Below are 27566 nucleotides of genomic sequence, written 5' to 3' on the forward strand. Positions count from 1 at the left end.
ATTAATTATATTATAAAGAAACGCATTACAGTACACATGGCCATATTTTTGAGAATCATACCAATGAGACCAATAGGTATATTTCCCTGCTGTGTCAAATACACTGAACATAATTGCAAAGCCACATTCAATTTAATTAAAAAATGTGATCATCACTCAAAATAACGTATCATTCATATTTTATTTTATTGACAAAATAATGTATGCCACGAGGCGTGGTTAACCCGGATGACGAATTCGCACTGGGCGTGGTTAACCAGGATGACGACGTCGTGCTGGGCGTGGTTAACTAGGAGGACGCTCTGACATCAAGCTAGCTGCCTGCGATGCTAAGCTAACAACAACAATGTGCGCCACCTGTCATTTCTGGAGACCGGACCGAGGGCGATGCCTGAGGTCCCACGGCATCATTCTGCTCCTGTTGACGGACGTCTTCCTGCAATGCGTCAGCGGTGGGTTTCATCCGGACATATCAGACCCAGTGAAACGGGATGTAGCCCCCGATGCTAACGCTAGCTGCTCTACGTTGTGGGGTTTTCTGCTCTTCAGCTAACACTAGAAAACATGTCAATATGAGATAACATTGTTGTGTTTATGTCTGTTAATGAGTTAAATCCCGACCATCTGCAGCGGGCTACACGAGCTTTTAACCCCGACCCCATTTGTTTACTGGGATGTAAGACTGGTGTGGTGGCGATGGTGGTGGGGGGTGATGGTGGTGAAGTTGGTGGTGGTTGTGATGGTAGTGAAGGTGGAGGGTTCTCTCCTGCTGGTCTCTCTTCCAGGGTATCTGAGCTCACCTCATGTTCTCCTTGCTGGTCTCTCTTCCAGGGTATTTGAGCTCACCTCATGTTCTCCCTGCTGGTCTCTCTTCCAGGGTATCTGAGCTCTCCTCATGTTCTTTACGGCTGGTCTCTCTTACAGGGTATCTGAGCTCATATTCTCCCTGCTGGTCACTCTTCCAGGGTATCTGAGCTCCTCATGTTCTCTCCTACTGGTCTCTCTTCCAGGGTATCTGAGCTCTCCTCATGTCGGCCATGAACCCCCACCCTCCCCCCATGGAGCCCAGCACGGACCTGTCATCAGCAACCCAGTCATCCCTGCTGCCGTATCCGGTACACTATACTACACTAATATACTATATAACTACACTATACTATACCAATACTACACTATAGTATACTACTACACTGCTATACTATACTATACTCCAACACTATACTATACTAATATACTTCTATCTACGTCCCCGCTTAATAAACCAATATTTCACGATCAATTACAATAACCAAAGAAACATGAACACTAACATAATAATAAATACACCAATGCTCCTATGCTTCCAACATGGAGGCGGTCATTGCGTTGAGACATTGCGATGGGTCAGGCCCCATCAGGGCTGCTCCGGAGCACTGAAACAGGGAGATGGTGAAGCTGGTGTCGCCCTATCCCTGCAGCTCTGCCCAGGAACGAGGAGGGCTCCACGGCTGAGTGCCCCAGCGCAGGCCAGTGCAGCCGGCTCCCGTCCAGCTGTGTCTGCTGCCACTACCACCACAACTGCACCTACGGCCAGCCCACCGCCTTCACCTGCAAGCCCAAGAGGGGCGTGCACTGCCTGGTGAGTCTCCAAGGGATAGAGCCCACCTGGGCACAATGGGACCATACTCTCTATGAGATCGGATTAGATGAGGTATTAATGGTTCATCCCAAGGGGAATGATTGTGCAGCAGTTACAGCACAAAGTAAGAATTGAGCAAATGTATGTGAATGGTTGAGTACAAAAATGCAAATATACAATATAATAGCAAAACAGCAGTAAGGTAACCATATGTACAGCCAGGAAGGTGAATGCTAGGTATCATAAATAAAAACGTAAACTAGAATCGAACTTTTCTAAGCATTCCAACAGTGGTAACCTGTTGATGTTGTTGTTTTCCAGGGTGAGTCAGGGCAGCAGCAGGCCAACTTCTCTCTGTGGGTGCCCTGTCAGTTCTGCTGGCAGCTGGAGCCCTCCCAGTACACCTGCTCCAACTCCACCGACTGCATGACTGTGGCCTGCCCGCGGCGCCGCTACAACGCCACCTGTGAGGTGCACGACCACGTGCACTGTTTAGGTACGTCACCACGAGCACTGTTGAGATACGTGACCACATGCGCTGTTGAGGTACGTGACCACGTGCGCTGTGTAGGTACGTGTCCAGGTTCACTGTTTAGGTACATGACCACGTGCACTGTTTAGGTACGTGATCACGTGCACTGTTTAGGTGCCCGACCCCGTGCACTGTTTAGGTACCTGACCATGTGCAATGTTTAGGTGCCCAACTGTTGGTATATCTTGTGCTTTTATTTACTTGGTTAAAAGTAACCCCAAAGCCTGCCTTAATGATTAGATTTCTCTTCCCACCTTAAAGGATCCTTTCTGTGAGGCGGTGCTGTTGCTGTCATTAATTACCTTCCACTCCGCAGGCAGAAGAGTCTTCAATAAACGGTTGTTCTGTAACTGGACCGGAGGTTACAAATGGTCCACGGCTTTGGCTCTCAGGTGAGTCCTCTTCCTCACTCTTCTTCCTCAGTAACAATGGGCTAATGATGAATTTAAAGTAGGGCTGTGCGATACGGATAAAATCTTTTGTCACGATATGGGTCATTTCATATCTCAGTAACAATATACATCACCATATAGTAAATTCTATGAAACAAATGTCTACCCAGAATAACCACATACACCTCATGACTGCTTGACTGAATGCCTTCTTTTTAATAATCTTTTTAATAATCCTATCAACTAAATACAAATGAAAGGCACTTTCATTTGTATTAAACTTGTTTCTGTCATAAACAAAAGAAGAGGTCTTTAACATAGAAAAATCGGAATCTCGAATAGTGCAGCAATTTAATGAGCACGCTAATTTAAAGTTTAACAGAGGGCCATTTTGAATTGTAATATACACAGATTGCTCAATTATGGAGCTAGACAATATGATTCTGATTGATAATAGCCCAATTAGATTATTGTAATCAACAAAAGTAGAGCAGCGACAGAGGTCACCCCAGATCATTACGAGGACTACATTAACATGAGGACACTTGTGTATCCTCGTTACACAAGACAGTAATCACCTAGTGAGAATGGGCGGAATGTGATTCAAGAGGCAGAGCGGGATGGCTGGTAACCGGAAAGTTGCTAGTTCGATCCCCGGCCCCTCCTAGCTGAGTGTTGAGTTGTCCCTGAGCAAGACACCTCCCCCTGACTGCTCCTGACGAGCTGGCTGCCACCCTGCATGGTTGACTCCGCCGTCGGGTGTGTGAATGTGTGCATGAATGGGTGAATGTGAGGCAGTGTTGTAAAGCGCTTTGAGTGGCCACTGGTTAGAACAGTGCTGTATAAATGCAGTCCATTAACAGGATATGGTTTGTCTCCACTCCTCTCCTTCCCTTTGTGTCCGCAGCATCACTCTGGGCGGGTTCGGGGCGGACCGCTTCTACCTAGGCCAGTGGAGGGAGGGGCTGGGGAAGCTGTTCAGCTTCGGGGGTCTTGGCATCTGGACCCTGATCGACGTGCTGCTGATAGGGGTGGGCTACGTGGGGCCCGCCGACGGCTCCCTCTACATCTAGGACCCCCGCCCCCTTGTAAAGACGGGGCCGAGTGGTGCTCCTCCTCCTCCTCCTCCTCATCCACCACCTCCTCCTCCACTCCCCATAAGCCAAGATCCCACCCCGGTTCAATCAGCACATCGAGCCCAGCCAAACCCCCTCCATCCCCAGGCAGCAGACCCATCTGCCAGCAGGCAGAGCGTGTTCTCCTGCCTCTCTAGCAGGAGGCACTACCCACACGCCTGTCAGATCAATCCTAATCATCCGCCACTCCGTCTCCTGTCAAGCCTGTGTGGAGGAAATGTGCTCGGAGGTGTGGACCTGATAATTATGTTTACAAGCGGCTCGGAGGAGGAGGCGCCATGTTGCAGTCGCTTCAGCTTATTTATTTCTTTGTGTGAACACGGCGGCGCCTAGATGAGTTTAGAGAGGCTGACGAGAAGGTGTTGGAGCGGAGTGGTTTCCTGTGGACGGTTCAACTTCCTGTCCCCTGGGACCCCGTCCCCCTCCCCACCACTCTCCCCCCTGCGGTGCGACTCCTTACACACATGCATGACGCATCAGGAGGTTTTGAGTGGTTACCATGGTTCCTGCAAGTCTATGGAAACGCCGGAGACAACAGAAAGGCCTGACCGTGTGACAAAGGCACGAGGAAGGGACAGAATGGGAGACAGCAGGGGGCCGCCCGCACATACCTGCAGCCCCACTAATGGTTATGTTACGTCCCCCTGAGTATAGGGGAGGGACACTTTCCGTTTGGTGGAATAGATGGCGTTCAAATTGTATATTGCAATATTCAGGAGAAAGCCATCAGCCAAAACCCGGCCATCAGCAGCTGGGTTTACTTGATAACATCACAATGAACGACGGTTGTAGCACTCATTCTACCCTCACCGGTCACTGCTACGCTGACACTGCAACTTGGAGGCAACCCCGAGATTAGATTAATTATATAGGGATACACCGTAATATATTATCACAGTGGCTGCAACATACATTTTACAACAATAATCGCCACATTTTTTGCTCCATGTCTGAATATTGTATGCTTTCCTCACATTTAGGACAAAATAAATGACCACACTTAGTTTCCCATGATTCTTTATAATATTGTTTGTTTATCAGTTAATTTCCTTTATTCTATTGTATTGTTAACAGTGCCATTGCTGGCATTCGGCTGTTGCGATAAAATGCTTTTATTGGCCTGCTGTGTTTGTATATAAGTCCTTACCGTTGTATTTCATTGGAACACTGTAGATGACTGTAAAATATCTAAAATAAAACAGTGCGTTAGTCCAACCACTAAGAGAAGTTGTGTGTCCAAGTTTAACTAGATCAGCATGAGCCCTTGGTGATACACCTAAGTAGGTGGTAACTGCTCACCCTTTAGCTTGGCTCCCTCTTCTCAGGACTCTAGTTCTAATAGAGCCCTGTTGTATTTCACATAGGCAAGCACTGTTGCTAGACCACCAATTATGGAGCGCATGTGCAGAGACTGAGTCAACAGGCCTGAGAAGCACGGGCCCTTTGGCCCCCTGTCCACACAAAGCCAGCGCAAGGCCACGCATACGCAGACTGTGATTCGCCGGGACCTATAGAGTGGCCTGTATGGGAGACTATGGTCTCACCAGTGTGTGTCCACGTCTATAAGACTCACAACAACGGCTCAGGCAGCTGAGAGTGTGTTTGTTTTTGATGTGCTATGGGTCAGGAATTCGAAGGCTCAGGGCCAAAGCGTTTACCAAAATTAAGGCCAGTATTTCAGGTCCTGCTTAGGACAAGATCTGCATGAATACTAATCTGATATAGTATTCTGTCTGAGCTGGGCTCTGATAGAGTAGTATTCTGTCTGAGCAGGGCTCTGATAGAGTAGTATTCTGTCTGAGCAGGGCTCTGATAGGGTAGTTTTCTCTTTGTGCTGGGCTCTGATAGAGTAGTATGTTTGAGCTGGACTCTGATAGAGGTGTATTGTTTGAGCTTGGCTCTGATATAATATTGTTTGAGCTGGGCTCTCTGATTAGTAATATTCTGTTTGAGCAGGGCTCTCTGATAGAGTAGAACTCTGTTTTAGTCGGGCCTCGTGTGGCCTGTGAGTGATCTGTGAAATCTGAACGACACAATGCATCTCCGGCCTCTAAGACGGCCCCATTTAGCAGTGAACATGCGTTCTGCTGCACATGGCTTCTGCCCTGTTACGCAATTCAGAGCGGGAGAGAACATAATAGTCAATGTTGCAATTTCCTTTTGGGTTGTTAGATGTGTGTCGACAAATCCTATTGGCTGAAGAGTGGGGGGGGCGACTTTTCTGCAATTCCCTGGTGCCTTAGAGGCGACACACCCAACGCAAATCCCCCCACTGACTGATGCAAGAATTTGGCAAACTTTCTAATAGGGTTTATGTGGGGGGGTAGGGGTTGGGAGGCCAGCCAAAGAGCTGTGTTGTTTTTCTGACTACTCCCACTACCCCATCCACAACCCAAGATCATGACTCGCTCATGATCCTCAAGGCGTCTCCAGCGTCATGACCGGAGTCCTAATAGGCTACGTCAAACTTTGACGAACGATACCAAAATCAAGGCCTTGATATTATAATCATCCTTGTCTGTTATCTGCCTCTCTGCTTAATGATACCTTCACAAAGTCTGCGCTTGGAAAGATGGCTGACTAGTGAATAATGGAGATAGCTGTAATTTGGGGTTTGTAACGCTGGGCAGGATACTAGTCCTTTGCGTTCACGTTGTATTTTAAAAGACAGATAGGACCCCTAGGTGAGCAGATGGGCAATTAGTAATTGGGTTGTAATTAGGGAAATGAACAAAAGCCTTCTTTGTTCTGGTCTCACTACGTGCTGCTACGATGGCCCACTTGGACCATCGTACACCAAAGGGTCTGTCCTGTTCAAAGTGGAGGGTTCATCACATTAAAAGCCTGCACGCACGACCCCTGAAATCAGTTCAAGACTGGAAACGTTCTCCAGGCTTTAGGACCTTTTACCAGAAGACACGCAGCAGATGAAGCGGCCCGTGGTGAAACACAGCCTTCCATCTGTGGAGTCAAGACGTTATGGCAGCCCAGCTAGCACGGCTCCGCATGTGTGGAGGCTTGTTCAGCCCCGCTACAGAGATGTCCACAGTACAGCTAGTGTTCCCCTGTTAAACAAACACCTTTACGACGCCGCTTTAGATTAAACCTGAACCGCTCTACCCCAGGAGCAGTTTCAAATCAAATGCAGTCAAGCCGGCATTTTTAGTGATTTATTGTACAATATGAAATGCACTGTACAATCCCAGTTGCGGTGTCAACGCAAAGAACATAACAGAATGCACTACCTCAGACCAGAGCATCCCACAAACGCCACTAACAGTCCTACTGATAGAAACCGTTAAGACCTGCAAATCAATCATATTTATCAGGGCCAGACCGGTTTCCCCACCCATTTCCCTCATTTTGAGAAGCTTAAAGTTCCCTGCCTGCGACTGGCAAACAGAACAAGAAAATAAAAGATAACCGCTGCCGATGGACAAAATTAAATTAAATTATTGGACCCTGGATAGCAGGGGAGGCTTGGCCTCTTTTTTCAGACGCATACAAATGACACGAAAAAGACCAAAAGAAAAACGTGGCGACATCAGGTCCATTCAGCACACCATTTAAATACCATTCGCCAGTCAGATTAATCATTTTCTAACACTTACACACACAAACACACAGGACACTTTAAATAAATGTAGAGATCATGCTCCCAGCCCATTTCAAATGAGATCAAACCTTAATGGCGGTGACCAGAGCCAAGACAGTGTTTGAGAAAAGTAAAAACTTCACAAATGAAGGGATTCTTTCCCTTCGACAAAATTTACAATCAACTCAAAGCCGTTAATCAACAGGCAGTCACCATGTAAACTAAAGTGGTATAAAAATAGAACTGAGGCAAAAACTAAAAAGGTTTCACAAAAGAGAAAATATATATACACATCCATCTACAAAGTCGCTCAAAACGCGAGGGCGTTTAGCGACGCGGCCGAAGACCGGGACATGCAGTCCGATGCACGTTAGTATCCTAGCAACAAGGGACACGACGGCAGCGGCGGCGCTAGGTCTGCGTGGTGACGCTCCTGCCCCGCTCGCCCTGACCGTCGAGGTGGAAGCCCCGGGTCCCGTCGGGGCCGCGGGGCAGCCGGGTCACCCCCGGGGGCAGGCCGTCCGCGTTCTGCATCTTGCGGCCCAGCATGGGGCTGCCCACTGGGCTGCTCTCCTGGGACGCCACCTGCCGGCGGCGCTGCACCCAGGGGCTTCCCGACGGCGTCAGGCTGCTGTCGGACGAGTAGTCGGCCCAGCGGCGCCCGGCCTCGGGGCTGAGCCGGCCCTCGCTGACCAGCGGGGACTGGCCGGCCTTGCGCTGGGGGCCGGGGCTGGCGCGGGGGCTGGACCAGGGGCTGTTCCTGGGGGACACGGCCGGGCTGAGGTGGTTGTTCTGGAAGCTGATGGTGGCGGCGGTGGTGGGGCTGAGCTTGTTGCAGGAGCGGGACTTGCGGGCCAGCCGCGGCGAGGTGGGGTTGCTCTCCGTCTCCGAGGAGCTGGCGGCCGAGTCCTCGCCGTGGTACTGCAGCTCCCGCACCCGGCTGTTCAGCGAGCGGCTCTTGCGCAGCCCGCCGCCGCCACCCTCCTCGCGGGGCCGGTCCTTGGGCACCTTCTTCTTGGGCGGCTTGGTCCCGATCAGCATCACCTTCATCCCCAGGGGGCCGGCGCCGCCTTCCTCGCCGCCGCCGGCCGCCTCGTTGGCCGCCACCGCCGCCTCAACCTCCTCGAACTCCACGATGGCGCACTCCTCGCTGCCCAGCTGGGCGTAGCGCCCGCTCAGCCGCTTCAGGTCCGCCGGCAGGTCCTTCCCGGGCTTCAGCACGCGGACCGAGGCGATGGCGCCGTACGCCCCGAAGGCCTTCAGCAGCAGCTTCATCAGCTGCTCCTGCTGCACGGGCACCGCCCCCGCGCCGCTGCCGTCCGCGGCCCCCTTCAGGGCGGCCAGCTCGGGCCACCTCTGCAGGTCGCTGAGCAGCAGCATGCGGCTGGGCAGCGACTCGCTGGCGAACACCGGCACCACCGAATGGCGCCGCACCTTGCGGCCCTCGTCGTTGAGCTCCAGCGCGGTCGAGTGCCTCAGCGCGTAGGCCGTGGTCCGCCAGTCACGGGTCAGGTGCTTCACCTGGGACACGGACAGACACACACACACACACACACACACACACACACACACACACACACACACACACACACACACACACACACACACACACACACACACACACACACACACACACACACACACACACACACACACACACTCTGCCTGAAGCAGATAGGCTGGTCCATTTTCATATAGCAGACGCTTTTATCCAAAGTGACATTTGTCAGAAGAAAGAAACAACAATATATCTGTGTATCTGTGTAAATGATGTTCATAGAACCAACTGCCAAGCACTAACAATTGTTAGGTTGAACCATTTCCCGCCCGTATACAACAAAGATAGCTAGGATAAGACGCTACACGACACTAAGCACTAATTGTTTAAGTGCAAGGATGTACAACATACACTACGAGCTTACATTAAGTGCCAGCACTTACAACATACAATAATAAGAGGGGGTGCTTGGAGGGCGGGGTAAAGGGGGGAGGCTATGCAGAGTCTAGGTGAACTCTGAACTAGGGAGTTTTTTGTGGAAGCTGGTGAGCAATTTACCTATGCAAATATACACAATGATAGGTGTACACAATACATATTCATATTCACATTCAAAGTGCTTTTTGGGATAATTGAAGAGCCCTGCACTCATTGAGAGTCTTGCTAGAACCTTTGTCCCCGCGAGTCCTCTCAAGTTACCGGATAATTCTTACCTATTGAGCACATGAATGCATCGCGCTCCCCCAGGACTCCTAATGTCCTGATTTTGTCGGTATGATTTAGTGGCCGTGCGGGGTATGTAGGATGAGGTAATGCCAGAGTGGGAGGGCGTTCTTTTGTATGCATGTGTGTGTTTCAGTGGAACAAAGCTTTCTAGTGCTAATGTACTTCAGCATTCCTTTGTGTTTCGATTGAACCCCTTGAAAACAAATTGGTCTATCTCAGAGTCACCCACCTAAACAAACAGTAACGCACTAGAGGACCTTCTTCTAAAGGAGTACTTCAGTTCTAGTGTTCACTTTTACGAGTTTTAGTTCTAAAATGTAAATCAACAAGCAATATAGGAAGCCTCACTGCTTCTCTCAGCCTCCGCTAAGGCTTCCATCCATCTCCCTGATAACCAGCCAGATGACTCAAGTCCCATTCATCGCCAAAGGTTTGAGGCAACAATTGCCAACAAGTGGCAACATTGCCTTCTTAATGCGCAGTCAGAACGACAATTGTATGAAAGAAGAATTTAATTCACATCGAGGGACAACCTCAATGCAGACGCACGTCCATGTTCTAACGGACATCATGCCAGCCTTCAGCCGGCGCCACAGACTTCAGTCTGCCTTCCCTATCGATTAACGCTCAGAGGAAGCAAACAAACAATACTGCAATGCAATAACAGGAAGCGCCAGTGTGTGTGCACATGCGACTTCCTCCGCGACTGTTTCTCCTCCCCACCAGCCCTCCCCCTGACGGCGTGGTGTCATGTAGCGATCACTCACCTTCTTGAAGGAGGTGAGCAGCTTGACGCTGACGAAGCCCATCTTGTTGCGCCGGATGTGTTTGAGCAAGAAGGCGTCGTGCTCCAGGTTGTCGTCCGACAGGTAGTGCTCTATCTGGTCCACCAGCTTCTGGATCAGCTCCTGGTCCGGGGGCTGCCAGCTGTCCTCCTCCAGCTCCCCGCCGCTCGTGCCCGCCCCGCTGGGTGTGCGTGCGTGAGGAAGGGATTATGGTTGCATTACATTGTATTAACGGCTCACCATGGAGCCACAGCCGCCCGCCAGCCAAGACTCCTCCGTGCCAGCGAGCGCTCAAACATGCCGGATTCATGAGTGCAAAAGGAGACTGGATCTCATGGCGCTGGCAGCCTCACCCGGCCGCAAACGGAATGAATGAGCAGCAACGCGAGAACGACAGACGACCAGGAGTTGTCCTGGTAACATGAGGGCTGCGTCACGAGGCCATAGACAGTGACGACGGGTTACATGCCTACAGTGGAACATGTGACGGTACATGCCTACAGTAGTTCATGTGACGTTTACATGCCTACAGTAGTTCATGTGACAGTACATGCCTACAGTAGTTCATGTGACAGTACATGCCTACAGTAGTTCATGTGACAGTACATGTCTACAGTAGTTCATGTGACGGTACATGCCTACAGTAGTTCATGCCGGTTTGGCATTCATACAGGCCGGCTGGACGCCTTCAGAGAGCTTTGGCACCAGGAGTCCGGAGCAGAATACAGAATTGAGTTCTGATGAGCGATAGTTGGAAGATGACTCATCCCATACCCCCAACACACACACACACACAAAAAAACGACAACATTCTCTCCCTCCCCCTGACCGCAGAGCGGCAAACCCACAGCGTGCTCTACAAGAATGCGCGGCTGTTCGTCACCCACACAACTCAAAACATCAGCCCGCCTGCCTGGTGTGAAGGCGGTTCATCCGAAGCGCTAACAGGTTGGACTCGGTGTAATTTGGGAAACGCTTGAAGCGAAACTGCCCGGTTAAGCACATTCTACCCCCGATACGATGCGTTCAACGAGTGGTTTTAAAAACGACCGAGTGGTTTTAAAAACGCTTCGTCAAACGACTGTTTACAATATTGTCGGCGAAAGCAAACATTTGCACAGAAACACGCCGAACTTTGACCCCCTCGGTCCACTAGACCGAGCACCGTGCGCTGAGAACCGGGGGAAGGTCCTCGGTCCACCAGACCGAGCACCGTGCTCTGCAGGACCGGGGGACCGGATGACGCTCCTCGGTCTGAGCACCGTGCGTTGAGGACCGGGGGACGGTAGTCGGACAGCCGGTAAAAAATAGCTCAAGATGACGCAGGGGAATAAGATTAGAGTAAGTGTCATAGTTTATCTCCTGAGGTGTCTGGGCACCACGTCACTCATTCAGACTACAGGTGGACACAGACACAGACACACACACACACACACGCGCGCGCGCAGTGTGTAACGACGTGAGCCCATAAATAACCCCGGAACCATGAGAACGTATTTCACACACATTACTGCAAGACCAAGTTCCCCGCCAACCTTGATTTGTCGTGTCTTCCGAGATCGTCTTCGCTACAGCTTCCACCGAGGAACTCGAGGTGGTTTGACGAAACCTCCTCTGGCTCCTCGTCGTCCGCGGCTTGGATCGCCACCGTTATGGTCACCGTGCCCATCTCCTGCAGGTGCTGCTTGTCCACGGTGATGACCTCATCGATCCCCCCGCGGTCCACCACCACCGAGTCGGACACACGGTCTGTGGGGGTCGGGTGGTGGTGAGGGAACTCCGTGGCGACGCTCATAGTACCGGAAAACGTGAAGGAGCCGTCAGCGGTCCCGGTCGGCGTCTCGGTGATGACAGCGCTGCCCTGGAAGCTCTTGCTCTCGCTCGGCTCGAAGGCTGCGACGGGAAACGGGGCGCAGAAATCTCGACGCGTTCGACCCCAGCGACGGTGAAAGGCGAATGGAGCTCCGAGGACGCGCTCCACAGCTTGCCAGAGACCCCCGATGTGACCCCGCGGAGACCCGTGAGGCGCGGAGGGGCTGGACGCAGCTGGCGAGACGCGGGCTGGAGGAAGTGTTGTGATCGGGGGGATGGAGGCTCCTCGCTTTACTTCCTCATATGTAAGAGGCTTTCTGCTTTTGAGACGAGCTCTGGGATTGGGCCACTGCGTCTCCTCGCGTCCATTCGCAGCCCAGAAGCAGAGGCTGACACCCAACCAGGGGGGGGGCAGGAGCAGCGAGAGGCAGCGGAGGAACGCGTTCACTAGAGCCTGCATTCTTTCTCTCGGCGGACACTGGCTGGCCGTGGTCCTTTTTTGTTATTAACAAATGGCAACCGACCGTCTCTCATGTAATTAGGGGCGTATATGTGTATTAAGCACGTGCTTGTTTGAGATTGAAAATGGGTGGTTTAGGTTTGTTTACGGCGCTAATTGGTTAATTGACTCCTCGTGGTGCTCGTGCTGCAGGTGTTCTGGTCACATTTCGCTCCTCGTGCATGAAGAACGGCTCACTACAGTGGGCCTACAGGTTTAACCCATAGGCTTGACATTTTTCGATTTTTCAGTTTTTTTTTTATTGTTCTTTGTTATTATATATATATTTAGTAGGCATAATCTCGTCTAGCCCACGAGTACTTACAAATTAGGCCATGGTGAACCTGATTATTGCCTACCAGCCCGTGAACCCCATAATAAGCACCAACCGTACATTAGAAAGCTTTACGTCGCGCTGTCTGGCGACGCAACGCAGCTGCTGGAGCGTGTGAGTCATAGCTGCACCACATGGCGGGCAGCACCACGGTGAGGTCCGCCCGAGAGGCTAGGAGAAGGGGGGAGAGCAGAGGGAGAGGACACACCCACATTGTAATCCTTTCCCGTGTAATAAACACCAAATAGCAACACGTTTGTACATCATTCGGATGATGACTCCATGCGTTTTCTGACCAGCCTTGCTGCCCAATAAGCTGCCATCTGTCATTGAAAGTCTGTTTTTTGCCATGGCCGTGGACATCAGCTCAGATGTGTAGGCTATGAAGAGTCTAAAGGTACTCTGCTAGCACAAATAAGGGGTGAATGATTTTGACAAACCGATAAAGACACTCATAGAAACCACTCATAAGCAGGCCAAGCCAATGGCGCAAGAAACGAAACATCTAACAGGGGTAAAAGCTCTTTTTGAAAGCTCTCATGGATTCCAAGAATCTATGAGAAATGCTTGCTTTAACGTACACTGGCTTCTGAACTGACAAAGGGTGAACATAGTGCTATGTGAACATGTGGCTCTGTCAAACAACATCCCCCAGAATGGATGTCAGCCATCATGAACAGATTGTGACAGGCAGCATGATGGAGGAAGCACACACTGATGAATGCTGCTACCACACAGTGCTGCTTAGCTAGTATTTCTAGATGAATGGGTTGGCCGGTGGCTACATGGCTTCCATGTTTTCAGACATCTCAGATTCCGAATCTTAGTGTACGGTAGAGAGTGGATCTTAAAATAGACCGCATTCACCTGCTGAGTCAGGGTGGTTCAGTGGTGCCCAGCCGGACCTACGACTGTTACTGGTCCCTTCAGGCCGGGGCGAAACCTGCACCCAAATACACAGCCCAAACAATGGGAATGCTCCTCACAATGTGGTTGTTGGGTTTTGAGTTACATTTGTCCTATATTTTGTGTGTGTGTGTGTGTGTGTGTGTGTGTGTGTGTGTGTGTGTGTGTGTGTGTGTGTGTGTGTGTGTGTGTGTGTGTGTGTGTGTGTGTGTGTGCGTGTTTGTGTTTGATTGTGCTGTATGTGTCTGTTTTTAGATACATGCTTACCTCTCTGTATTGCCTGGAATCAGAATCTCCGGTTATATTTATTCTATCTTTATATTGTCTGTTCTATTTTGAACAGCAGTGGGATTCGAAATAGAAGACGTGATGATGTAATGTTCTGCAACATGGTAGCATGCTTCGAGCAGTGGGTCGAAGTAGTACTACATGTGTGCAGTAGTGAGCAGTCGATAGGTCAACATCACAGATTAGTTCGACTAATAAGCCTATATCTATATGTCTATATCTATATCCACACATATCTATGTATCTATATTTAGGCATATCGTTCTTAACACTATCATAAAGGCTCGACATTTTATAAGGCATTTACATTTTTTTAAGGTTTTTGCATTCAGAAACACTTAACGGGATGAACAGTGATCACAGTGAACACCGTGAACACCTTGAACCGATTGACCACAGTGAACAGAAAGAACACGGTGATTATAGTGATGTTAGTGAACAGAATTGATGCAGTGATTATGGTGAGCAGAATGAAAACAGTGAACACGCCACCGTGAGCGACATGACGTTGCCACGGCAACCGATCACCACTCTGCCCTGTTCAGCTTTGTAACATCCGAGACACGGGGGTAAGCGTTTAGTTACCGTAAATAACCGTCTATCTACTTCTGTTTTATCGGGACATTGGTTGAAGACGGCTCAAACCGTGATCTGATAAGATAAGTTAAACTCTGATCACTTCAGATCAAACTTTTACTTTGAAGGCGCGGCTGAAGTAGGCCAGAGAAGCGGAGCCGCGTTTGATGTTATTGTCCGTCGAGCTCACGAGGCAAAGGATCACCTGTTTGAAGACAGGAGGATGCGAGCTCATAGGCAAACCCCGGGGGTCCACCACGAAGGCATGTCCCTCACACCGATGGTAGGAGGGGCGGTGTTTGTTTTATGCACGGTGCACATCTGCACGTGTCCCACCGTCAGCTGTCCCTGAACACACTGCTTCCTCTGTACAGGTCAACAGGTATAAACTGCACCTGGCAGCGGTGAAGTCTCTGGTCCCGGAGAAGCTGCACAGGACAGCGAATCTTAATGAGGAGGTATGAGACCCGGGTTTAGTCTCGGAGTCCTAATTATATACGGCTCGTCGTATATGTGTTGCACTGGCCTGATTGTGTTTTGCTTGTCTAAATGTGTTATACCGTGTTAGGCCTATACGGTGTTATAATGTGTTATACACTGATCGTGTTGCACTATTACACAGTCCTGAGAATGTATGTATGTATGTTACACTGTGCTGAATATATATTGCTTGTATTATGTGTTACTGTCCTGAGAACGGCGTATAAATATACTGATATATATATATTGCTCATGTTACATGCAACTGTTTCTATTTTAACAGATAGACCCCCGGTTCTGTGATCCTACAGGAGAGAGAACAATTCACCCCTCACTGACAAAGAACTACTCAAAAACAGGTCAGATAATGTATTTTTATTGTTATTGCAGAAACCACAAACATTGTTTACTATCAGACATCAGCAGCTAAATAGTACATCCAAATGTACATTAGACTTGAAATAAACCAAAACAAACTAAATAATTCACACGTATTTGTACGTGTGAAACCATTGATGCTCCAATGTGTTAAACGTCCCGTTGAGATCTTCCAGAGTCTTCCTCATGTCTGACCTGGTCTTCACGTGGCCTTCTCTCTTCTTTCCCAGACCAGCGGTCCGCCGGGGGCCGGAGGAGGCAGGAGGCCACCTCGGTGCTCCTCCTGGCTGGGAGGTGTTTGGACTCCGTCCACGGAGGCGCCTCAGACCTCCAGCCCAACCCCGGTGACAGGCCGAGAAGGCCGGCCCAGAGTGCAGGATACAGGAAGGATGGCAGCACCTTCCCCCCTCCTAGTCAATCAGGTAGGCAGCGTACCTTGATCTGTAGGAGCAGAGTTGTGTGGATGTTTTCTTTGTAACCTTCTATTGTACTTTATACGTGTAGCCTATACTCTCTCAGGGCTGCTCACGTACCTGCCTGCATCTGAAGAGAAGAGTTGTGTGGATGTTTTGTATACATATTTGTTGTTCTTTAGGAAGGCCTATATATTTGTTGTGTGGATGTTTTGTGTACCTATTTGTTGTTCTTTAGAAAGGCCTATATATTTGTGTACCTATTTGTGTACCTATGTGTGCAATCTGCTCTCTCAGTTAGGTTACGCACGCACCTGCCTGCATCTGAAGGAGCAGAGTTTTTGTGTAGACTTCTGTTGTACTTTATATGTGTAGCTCTCTCAGATAGGCTCGACACCTGCATCTGAAAGAGCAGATGTTGTGTGTACCTTTTGTGTTGTACTTCACACTTCATTTTTACCCGCTGTTTCCCAGGGGATTGGGAGGAGATGGACAAGGGTTCGTTACACGGGCTCCCCAGTACCTTGTTGTCCCGGGAGGTTGTGGGGTCCAGCTCTGAGCGGATTGACCTGGACAGGTAACGTTGTCGTCTCCTTTCTTGTCATAATCCTGAGGACGTTTTCTGCTGTGGCCTTTCCTTAATGACGCTGGTCAGTGTGGCGTTAATCATTGTACGCTCACAGCTATCTAGTTCCGCTTAGTGCCACAAGGGGGAAGCAAAGGGCCTTTAAATATTGTATGTAGAATATACTCAACCATTAGAGTTTGAATGGCTATTTAAATCAGATGCAAAATATCGTTTTTATTAGGAGTAAATGTAAAATATGAATGTAAATGTTTTTCGCTCAGTATTGATCATACATTGTATATGTTTGAGATCAGATGCAAAATATGGTAAATATAAAACATGCCTGTAAATGTCCTGTGTATTGACCATGTATTGTGAATGTAAAACACGACTGTAAATGTCCTGTGTATTGACCATGTATTGTGAATGTAAAACACGACTGTAAATGTCCTGTGTATTGACCATGTATTGTGAATGTAAAACACGACTGTAAATGTCCTGTGTATTGACCATGTATTGTGAATGTAAAACACGACTGTAAATGTCCTGTGTATTGACCATGTATTGTGAATGTAAAACACGACTGTAAATGTCCTGTGTATTGACCATGTATTGTGAATGTAAAACACGACTGTAAATGTCCTGTGTATTGACCATGTATTGTGTGTGGCGGCCCAGGCGCTGTCTGGACGTGTGTCCCCAGCTGGGCTGTATGGATGGGCTGCGTCTGCTCAACCTGCAGCACAACCGGATCCTCAGGGTGCAGCACCTCTCCCAGCTGCAGCGGCTGGTGTTCCTGGACCTCTACCACAACCAGCTCTGTGACATGGCCGGCCTGGAGGGCCTGCTCTCCCTCAGGGTGCTGATGCTGGGCCAGAACAGGTGAGTTCACCTGGGACAGGGCTGACCAATCAGCAACGGGATCGTTGATTTGAACATTCATGATTATTGTTGCGTCAATAACCGTTGATAAAAGCATGCTCTTACTTTGCTCTTTGCTCTGTAATGTGGCGTTTGACATTCAGCTTCCCGCTGCCTCTTAAGTTAAACAATACCACAGAGTTAGGTTGCTGTTGGCCTTTCCAAGCGCCATGGTAACCTTACATCCTTCGGAATGTAGTGAAAGGCAGTATGGGTATTGGTGAACAAGAAGCTACTGTAAGGAAGGGCTGAGCTGACCTCTCTCCTAATACCCTCTGATTCCTCCCACCGGCCTTCCTGCCCGCTGGAAGTTCCCCCAGTAACCTTAGACATTATAGTGTAAGGTGGAATGGCAATAGTTACATTATAGTGTAAGGTGGAATGGCATTAGCTTCAGGGCTCAATGAACAACAGGGAATTCATGTTTATAGTGAGCATCAGATCAGGATATACAGTTCTCCATGATGGATTTCAAATGTGCACTGATCACATCACGTTAAAAACGCAGAAGGTGCAACGTCTAGTGTGATTTTAAAAAAATAATCACTTTTTTTAATTTATGTCAAGGACATTCATACAATACACACTTTCATTTCAGAATCCATAAACTGAGTTGTCTGGAAAACCTGTCCAAACTGGAAGTTCTGGATCTGCATGCAAATCAGGTATTCCCAACTCGGACATGGGGTTGACTTGTAACCAGAAGGTTGCTTGTTTGATCCCCGGCTCCTTCTAGCTGTGTGTGTGAGTGTCGAGGTGTCCCTGAGCAAGACACGTAACCCTAACTGCTCCTAATAAGCCGTCTGTCGCCTTGCGCGGTTGACACCGCCATCAGTGTGTGAATTTGTGTATGAATGTATAAATGTGTGTATGGGTTGCCTTTGCTCAGGAGGTAGTGCAGGTTTACTTGTAACTGGAAGGTTTCTAGTTTGATCCTCCTAGCTGGGAGTCGAGGTGTTCCTGAGAAAGGCACCTCACCCTGACTGCTCCTGACGAGCTGGCTGTCGCCTTGCATTTTTGAATCTGAATGTGTGTATGAACGGTTAAAGGTCGCTTTTGGTAAAAGCGTCTGCTGAATGTAAATGTATCAGTCAGATCTGATTGAGCCTTGTTCTGTGCCCCTGCTGCCTAGAGCATGTGTGTCTTCAGTGCCGCTACATCGGTCGGGCATACTGCATGAGGCGGGAGGCTGTGATGTCCTGCTGGGAGGTGCAGCGATGGAGTCTGCTCCCTCTTGCCTTTCACACCAATGCTCTCAGCAGCTTGTGGTTCGCCTCGCCGGATTAAAGCTGCCTCCTCTTCACCTCTCCAGCTCCTCTCGCTGTCATGACACCCGTTACACCGTCACCTGCACCACCTGTGAGGGACCTGTGACAGGGGATCCGTTGTGTCGTTGAGGGTGCTGAGGATCTTATCACTGAGCTGGGTCTCACTGTGGATTCCAGTGTCTACGCTGCATTACATTTACATTTAAATTGAGGGCATTTAGCCGATGCTTTTATCCAAAGCGACTTAAAATAAGTACATTTGTCAGAGGAAAGAGAAACAACAATATATCGCTGTGAGTACAGTAAGGATGTTCATAGAACCAAGTGCCAAGCACTAACAATCTCTAGGTTAACCCATTCCCCGTATACAACAGAGATAGCTAGGATAAGATGCTACACAATGCTAGCACTACTACAAGTACTATTTTTAAGAGGAAGGACGTACAACATACAATAAATGCGTAAGCGGTTTGGGGGGGGGGTTAAGTGGGGAGGCCATGCAGAGTCTCTAGGTGGACTCTGAACAAGTGAGACTTGGATTACAGCATTAATGAATTACAGCACTAATAACTTAAACACTGTGCCGTGTGAGTATTATGAATCTCAATGAAGGCCACCCCCCTAGTGTAAGATGTTCCCCCTGAAGCCTCCATAGAAGATCGAAGGCACAAGATGGCCAGTGGCTTTAAAAGCACCAAGAAAATGAAAGATCTCTTTGTTGTTGCCTTGGTCTTTTCCGCTCCCGGAAACGGGAACTAGAATCAAACGGACCTTCGCTTAGTGGTGCCAGCGGCCTGCACGCCCCTCCGCCCACGTCGCTCTCTCAGGAGCGGTTCCCAAGGAACCTGGTCAGGCTCGCTGCTCGTCTGATGTTGGATGCTCCTCTCTGTACTGGAACCGCTCCTGCCCACCCCCACCACCCCACCGCTCCTGCCCACCCCCACCACCCCACCGCTCATGCCCACCCCCACCACCCCACTGCGACTGGCCTGTGGCCCGCGTGCGTCACCACAAGCAGCCCGCCTGCCATCCATTGTTAACTGGAGCACTCACTGCCCTCCACCTGTGTGTGTGTGTGTGTGTGTGTGTGTGTGTGTCAGTGTGTGTGTGTGTGTGTCAGTGTGTGCGTGTCCCATTCATCATCCTTATATTTAATCATATTAAGCGTCATATGAGATCACCTCTTTTGAAATGTGAGTGTGGTGGTGACAGTGCTGTTTTGCCGAGCATTTTTAACATCTTGAACACTTTACATCCAGAAATAATAATAATTATATTCTTATTACATAACCCATCAAAATACATCTCAGGGGAAAAAAGGCTATCGACCTATATCCAATCTTTTTAGTAATGAGTTGTCACAGTTTCCTGTACAAGACAGATAAACTCTCTTTGACCTTTTGCAAATTTCTCGCGTGTTGTGGAGCTATCGTTGTGTACTGCCTCAGCATGGCAACCAACGAAGAATCGATGCCTTCAGCGCACATATATGTTTTCTAAAAGCAGTCTCAGGCGTCTGCTGCAGTCAGGGGGATGAGGGAGAGCAACAGGACCGTCCTGGCGAAAAGCGTTTATATTGTGTGGCGCACACATTCCCCCTAAATCAAACCAATGTACTCAGTGGAACTCATTAGCCAAGCCCATACAGACGGCATCGTTTTCATAGCCTTCCCACAATGCACTGCAATTCACAAAGCCTTGGATTAATTAAATTGCAGTCCAAATAAACATATTTTGGATACCTGACCCACACCAACGCAGGGCACCTCGACAGGCTTTGGCGACACAGGATCCTGAAACATTTTCTAATTAGATTCTCCAATCTATTTCGGCGAGAGACGGGCAGCAGAATGACGCAGATACGGTTTCGGCCGGCTGGCCGGGACGCAAGCTTTGATATCCACACTTTGTTTTACGCAAGCAGTGGTTGGCAGAGCCAGCAAGCTCTTTGTCAGTCGTAGCCTGTTTCATATTCATCGAGCTGGGGACACTGAATCCTAACAACTGTAAATCCGTTATGTGCTGGGGTCTTGTGTCGCCGTGGGTGGTCAGCTCCAGCAGCTTAGATGAAGGGCGCTTCTTGGTAGTTGGCCAGCCTGCTGTATCTTCTGGCTTCTGCTGCTGCGTCATTGAGCAGAGCAGGTGGGTAGAGGATGGATGCTCCCTGGCACAGCGACACCAACACCCCCTGAGTCTTGCTGAGGCTATGCGATGGGCATTGCGATGCCATGTTTCATCCACTGTGTTTATCAACACGACAACGGGGCATCTATTTAAATGGCTGTTTGCAGCGCAGATAACACATCAGGGCTTTCATTTTTGTCGTGGAGATAAATCTGTCCATTGCTGCGTAGTCTCTAGACATAAGCATCGACTGAGACGTAGCCATGGTTTATAATAATCTCAAACTCGGGGAGATGGAGGAGATGGATATACAATTGTTACATAATGACTTCTGGATATGTAAGGCTGGCAATAACAGCTCTTCCTTATGGCAGTAGCATACGTTGCACTGTGTACGACCACAAACATGTTTACTCTCCTCATGGTTTACCGGCCAGCACCTCAGCACAGATTTAAAATGTTTTGCCTTTATGGCTATGGCACCCACTGCATTCCTTTTCAAGATTCCTTCCTTGCTAATTTTTCTTGCCCTTTGGGGCGCTTGGGTCAGGGGGGTGTCATAAACATATGGCCTTTTAAGCCCTTTGAGACTGTAACTGGGATTAGGTGCTATACTAATAACATTTGTGGAAATTTTATTTGAATTACTAATGCGTCTTTCACTCTCTGTAACCCAAACCTCTTGGGTGCCTTATTCAACGTGTTCTCCAATGCCGGCTGCCTGATGCTGATTAGTTGTTCCGTGTCCCCTGTGTTCCCGTCCAGATCACCAGGATAACCAACGTGTCCCACCTGGGCCGGCTGCGCCTTCTCAACCTGGCAGGAAATGACATCTGCCGCGTGGAGAACCTGCAAGGTCTGGACTCCCTCACTGAACTCAACCTCCAACGCAACTGCATTTCCTCTGTGGTGAGGGGCCCGCCGTCTCCTGAATTATTTACTCATTCCCTTCATCTTGGAAGAGGATACAGCAGCATTTCACCTCCATGATACATGAGCTGAGCTTTCCCTGTCTAATACTCTGGCACCTTGTCATGCAGTGAACCTTTTCAGTAATGTATGGAAGGACAGCGCTGTGTACTGTATGTCTCCTGGCGGGCTGAGGGGAGGAGTTATTGTATGTTGTACGTCCTTACAATACCAACAGTACTTAGAATTGTGTATCATCTTATCCTAGCTATTATTTTGTATACAGGGAATGGGTAACCTAGTGATTGTTAGTGCTTGGTACTTGGTTCTATGAACATCCTTACTGTACTGACAGCGGTATATTGTTGTTTCTCTTTCTTCTGACAGATGTACTTATTGTAAGTCGCTTTGGATATGTCTGCTAAATGCTGATGTAAATGTTAATGTAATGAGTTCAGTGTCTACATGCTGAAGTCGCTACCCGATGAACACCGGAGAGCCTCGACCTCGATGTGTTCTCAGGGTGGGCTCCTGAGGGCCGTGTCAGTGTGTGTGGAGGCGGCTGGGCTATGTCTGACTTGTGGGTCCCGTGCTAATGCTCTGTACAGAGGGACAGGCCTGGAGCTCAGGGCCGCAACGCTCTAAATCTGGTCCCGGGTCGTAAACACCTGAGCGGCCCTGTCTTCTGTAACGGCCCAGCTGGGTGCCACTCGGCTCGGGAGGGGGGGGGGGGGGGGGGGGGAGCCGCATCACCTGATGATGCCAAGAATAACACTGTAATCCTTTTACTGTAACACACACACACACACACACACACACACACGCAAAGACACACACACACACACACAAACACTTAAGGCCTTTTTATGGTCCCACGTTCCCGCAACGCAATGACGTCGCAGACACTTCGACGCAGTCGTGAACGTTAATGGTCCTGCGTCGGGTTTTAGTAAGCGGACCAATCACAGCCCTTGCTGCTGCGTCGCATCGACGGAATGTTACGATTTTTGGGAGGTGCACGTCAGGCCCTTGCGGTGGACGCAAGGACGGTTCACAAGGACGCAAGGGGTCCGTTACCCCCTTGCGTTGCGTGAACGTGGAACCATAAAGAGCCCTTTACACAGAGATACACACACACAGACAGACAGATACACACACAAACACACTCACACACAGACAGACACACACACACACAAACACACACACACACACACTCACACTCACACTCACACACACCTAGTGGTGCAGGCCAATATGTAAATGGTGGTGGAAGTGTTTTGGTTCCTGTTACCCAGGGAGAGGTATCCAAATACCCTCAATTACCCTCTTGCTGAAACTGAATATTCTGCAGAAACGACATCAATGAACCGTGTCTATACAGTCGAATCAGAGACAGGGCAAGTCTAAACAGGCTACTGCCTGCTCATCTGCGTATCCCTGAACTCTGCTCTGCTTCCACAGTCGGACTGAAAAACGTCACCTGGGTTCATCTCCCACTGCAATCCCCCTCCACCGTCCTACTGGGCACACGCTTGTATGTGTACGTGTAATTATGGGATGTATGGTTTTAGTATGTGCTGCGGAGGGGGAGAAGGAACCCAGCTTTAGCAGTTTGTGCGGTGGCTGTCTCTCAGTTATTTACAAATCTAAGTTCTACCATTGAGTCTCCGTCCAGTGTGTGTGGCCCCGGTGACGAAGTCGTGCACCACAGCAGATTGTACGCCAGCCTAACCCTCCTCTCCCCGCCTGTCTCTGAGGAGCCCCAGCTCTCCTCTGAGCTCATGTGTTTATATCTCTGGCGGAGGAGAGGTGCTGCGGTCTGCTCAGATGAACGGCCCTGCCAGAGCCAGGCCTTCGTGTGAAGAACGATGACATGCAAGCTGTCGGTGTCCCAAAGTTCACAAACACGCACGCACGTGCACACATAAACACGCATAGACACGCACAAGGGCGCGCACACAAACGACCCACATATTTAGGTATACACACACACACACTCACATACACATTGAGGATTCCGCATGGACTCTCATGTTGTTGTCGTCGTTGTGTAGTTGTTGTTTGAAGGCCCACAACAGCACTGTGTGTTTTCTGATGTGCAGCAGATCACCCGTGCGATGACATCACTTTGTCTGAGACAAAGGGGCTATTTATAGACTCAGACAGCGGTGAGCTCGGCTGCGGCCGCTGACAGACAAACAGACGGAAGGCTTGCAAAGACAGCAGACTCCCACACACAGCTAGGTGCTGGGGCACGCTGTCTCCTCACGGCACGGCCAGGCACGGCCTTCCGACCGGCCCGTCCGGGTGCATGACGTTAACCACCGCTTCTGTTGGTGTGGAGGATTTGGATTGATCCGGTGACTACTGTGTCCTGTGCTGCTCCGATTCCTATGAACTCATCACCCTGTGACATCGGGGCCGTGATCAGAGACGCCTGCTGTCTGCCGTGACTTGGCGGGCTCTCTGTCTTTATAGCACTGAGCACTGCCCCTGCTGTCCAATCCGAGCTCATCACAGAGGGAGTGCCAGAGAAAGAGGGGTGGGCACAGGAAGCCCACCCCGGCCCGGCCTGGTCTGAGTCATAATGATACTCGTATGCCCACGTGTAACGAATGCGATTGTGTGAGTGGGAGCCGGGATAGGCTCCGCTCAGAACCGCTGTTGGAACAATACCACGATAATATGAGTCTTCATGAGTCTTCATCATCATAGTATCTGATGATGCAATCAGAAAACCTGGTTCAAACACAGTGGGCGTTCGCAGTAGGGTCTCCCTAGTCTCTGGGAATGCAGAGCAGGAGAAACAGTGAGTCTAACTCAGAAACACTTATGATGCGCTGGGAGGAGACTGGAGTATAACATTTGAGTTGGACTGCATTCCATGTGTTTCGCCTTAAGGTGCAGATGTACCGACGGTACTGTACTGGCCTGCCTGCCTGCCTGCCTCTTTGCCTTTTTGTCTTCTTGCCTGCCTGCCAATCAGGCTGCATGTCTCTAACTTGTTTTCGTGTCTTCTGCATTCGCCGGTTCCCGACACGCCGCCGACTCTGATCTCCGGGTTGGCTTGTCATCCGAAGTTATAAAAATGCAGATCTGACATGATGCAGAGCTGGCTGTGATCATAACAGATCTGAGTCTGATCATAACTGTTTAGGAGGAACGCAAATATGTTTTTCACAGTTCTGACTAGCGGAAAAGAGGCTGACATGTGTATTGTGATTAGGAAGGAGAATATTTTACTCCTGATTGGTTGAGGGATGTTTGGATGAGTCGATGTTCACTGTTGTGGTTCAAAATGGCATATACCTAGATACACCATTATACAAAGATCTATAGTTATAAATCCATAGTAACTACTGATGATAACTTCAATGTCAATATAAAGGAAGGAAATCCAGTGATTTGTGTTTCCGCCCTTCTGTACTATACTATACTATACTATAATGTGTATTTTATACTAATTTTGTCATAGCTGTTTTAGATCTTTTGGGATGAAAATAGGCTCTGATGCTATGACGAGGGTAGTGTGAGTTTCATCCCTATGAATGTCCAGGTCGCTGTGGTGACGTTTCTGTGGAAGGCATCCTCTGCTAGGGGGGTGTGATGGCAACATGCCCTGACACTTCACCCAGTTCCTCACGACACTCTACTCCCTGCTACACACACACACACACACACACACACACACACACACACACACACACACACACACACACACACACACACACACACACACACACACACATACACACACACACACACTGAGACCCCCCCCAGTGCCCTGCCCCTGCTGTCGGGGCTGTCATCCCGTCAGCTGGTGTCGCTGGTGGTCTATGCTCTCAGCTCTCAGCCTGTGGGCCAGCTGCCTCCCATGAAGCTATTGATCGGCTCATCCGGACGGAAGCTGAACCAGAGTCCCCATTCCTCGCCTGAACAACACACATCCCCCAGTCCCCATCGCTACCGCCTTTTGTTCTTTTTCGTGGCTAGCTAACTAGGTAGCGAGCTAGGTAGCTAGCTCCTGTGTGTCTACAGTGAGTCTCCTGCAGCAGCAGTTCTCTGCATTAGCGCAGCACACAGCTCTCTCTCCCTCCCCTCCCCCCTCTCTCTCACCTCTCTCTCTCTCTCTCTCTTCTCTCTCTCTCTCTCTCTCTCTCTCTCTCTCTCTCTCTCTCTCTCTCTCTCTCTCTCTCTCTCGCGCGTGCTTTACCCCTCCCGGTCTGTGTGACTACAAGGCTGTGCGTGTGTGTCTGTGTGTGCGCAGGGCGGACAGGCACGCATGCCGGAGTGACGCGCTGCAAGGTGACAGAGAGAGAGAGAGAGAGAGAGAGAGAGAGAGAGAGAGAGAGAGAGAGAGCGAGAGAGAGAGAGAGAGAAGGAGCGCGAGAGGGAGAGAAAGAGAGAGCGGCGCGTTATTATGGGCAGCTCTCTGATACCCACTCGCATCCGCCGACACCTTCTCCCGACCACAGCCCGCCTCCATCGCTCTGCAGCCTCCCTGTCTCACCCCCTCTCCCCCTCTCTCCTCCCTCCCTCCCTCTGCCTCCCTGGGCTTCTAGACGGAGCTGGAAACCCTTCCCTGCCTGCAGCGCCTCTTCCTCAGCTGGAACAACATCAGCAGGTAAGGGTCCCGCCGCGAAGCTACCTGCTAGCCCAGGCTAGCCCCAGGCTAGGCCAGGGTAGGCCCAGGCTAGGCCAGGTTAGGCTAGGGTAGGGTAGGGGAGGGTAGGGTAGGCCAGGTTAGGCTAGGGTAGGGTAGGGTAGGGGAGGGTAGGGTAGGCCAGGGTAGGCCAGGGTAGGGTAGGGATGGAGAGCTCCCGGCTCCCTCTCCCTGGGCTCCAGGCCAGAGCCTGATGACGCCCACACAGAGAGATCCCCCGCTGTTACCTTGGCTACATGTGTGCAGTCCGATGTGCATGATGAGGTGGGGAGGGGACAGGGGAGATAGCGAAGGTCCAGCCGATGATACCAGTGCTGCATGGTAAAACAGGGGGCTGTTCTGTGATGGTTGGCCATTAATACCAGTGGTGGGCGGTCAAACAGGGGGCTGTATTGTGATGCTTGGCAGCAGAGGCAGAACCACGCCCTGTGTACCCCTTAATGCAGACCCCCCCCCTCAGTTTGTGATGTGGCCTGGGCTCTCTGGGCTAACTTCACCCCGGCGGGCTGTCAGATATGTAGCTAGCGGTGCTAAGGGCAGGTAGGCTAGCTACAGTGGCCCCAGCAGCCCAGTAAGCACCGTGTTTGCCCGAGGAGTGGCCTCTGGTTGGGATTCACAGGGTGACACAGTGTCACCGCCCACTGACTGGAGCAAAGTCACCTTGTGCTCTGAATAAGTGACATCTGAGCTAACTTCCACTGCTGGTGTTGCGTGGGCCTGGTTGTTGTGTGTTATGCTAGCAGTAGGCAGCCTCCAGGCACTCAGTCCCAAGATCAGATGTATTCCTGACAACACGGCATTCCATTTGTGGGCAAAAAAATATTTAGAGAGAACATGAAAGTAATGATAAATAAAGGATTTTCACCTTCAGCCTCACAATCTGAAGAAGGTTTAATGAGATGTATTCAGTTTGTAAGACTGTCATATGGATTTGAACCATGCATTGGGCACATCCACGCATGCATTAGTGCCAGCGGTGAATAGAATAAGAATAGAATAATTACACGCTCGTTTTCATTTTTCGTATTGATTTCATTCTCACTCAGATCAAACTACAGCCAGGAGCTGCCAAACCGAGGAAGTAGTTTTATTGGATGTCAATCAATATATGACACGTCATGTGTTGAGTGACATCACCTGCCACA

General features: G+C 49.9%; 3 protein-coding genes across 3 annotated transcripts in view; 2 read left to right on the forward strand and 1 right to left on the reverse strand.

The window, feature by feature from the left end:
* The first annotated feature begins 285 nt into the window (after window positions 1-285).
* On the forward strand, window positions 286-4905 carry tm2d3 (TM2 domain containing 3). Its single transcript, XM_079736063.1, has 6 exons — window positions 286-452; window positions 1011-1115; window positions 1458-1618; window positions 1940-2114; window positions 2467-2542; window positions 3450-4905. Exons 1-6 carry the CDS (start codon window positions 347-349, stop codon window positions 3613-3615), a joined length of 789 nt encoding a protein of 262 aa, XP_079592189.1. The 5' UTR covers window positions 286-346; the 3' UTR covers window positions 3616-4905.
* A 1929-nt stretch (window positions 4906-6834) lies between these two features.
* On the reverse strand, window positions 6835-12554 carry larp6a (La ribonucleoprotein 6, translational regulator a; the record flags this gene model as incomplete). The annotated part of the gene is made up of 3 exons (XM_079737199.1): window positions 6835-8794; window positions 10265-10463; window positions 11818-12554. 3 exons carry the CDS (start codon window positions 12552-12554, stop codon window positions 7685-7687), a joined length of 2046 nt encoding a protein of 681 aa, XP_079593325.1. The 3' UTR covers window positions 6835-7684.
* Window positions 12555-14920: 2366 nt separating this feature from the next.
* lrrc49 (leucine rich repeat containing 49) overlaps window positions 14921-27566 on the forward strand; it is a gene marked incomplete at both ends in the record, with an annotated part of 29894 nt that continues 17248 nt past the window's right edge. Inside the window, 9 exons of the mRNA XM_079736304.1 lie at window positions 14921-14980; window positions 15072-15155; window positions 15461-15536; window positions 15786-15977; window positions 16443-16545; window positions 17215-17418; window positions 18056-18122; window positions 21615-21758; window positions 26321-26382. Of these exons, the coding sequence (XP_079592430.1) occupies window positions 14921-14980; window positions 15072-15155; window positions 15461-15536; window positions 15786-15977; window positions 16443-16545; window positions 17215-17418; window positions 18056-18122; window positions 21615-21758; window positions 26321-26382 (992 nt within the window). The remainder of the gene's footprint in view (window positions 14981-15071; window positions 15156-15460; window positions 15537-15785; window positions 15978-16442; window positions 16546-17214; window positions 17419-18055; window positions 18123-21614; window positions 21759-26320; window positions 26383-27566) is intronic.

The sequence above is a fragment of the Pollachius pollachius genome (assembly GCF_949987615.1).
Source record: "Pollachius pollachius genome assembly, chromosome: 5".
In the NCBI taxonomy this organism is placed as follows: Eukaryota; Metazoa; Chordata; class Actinopteri; order Gadiformes; family Gadidae; genus Pollachius; species Pollachius pollachius.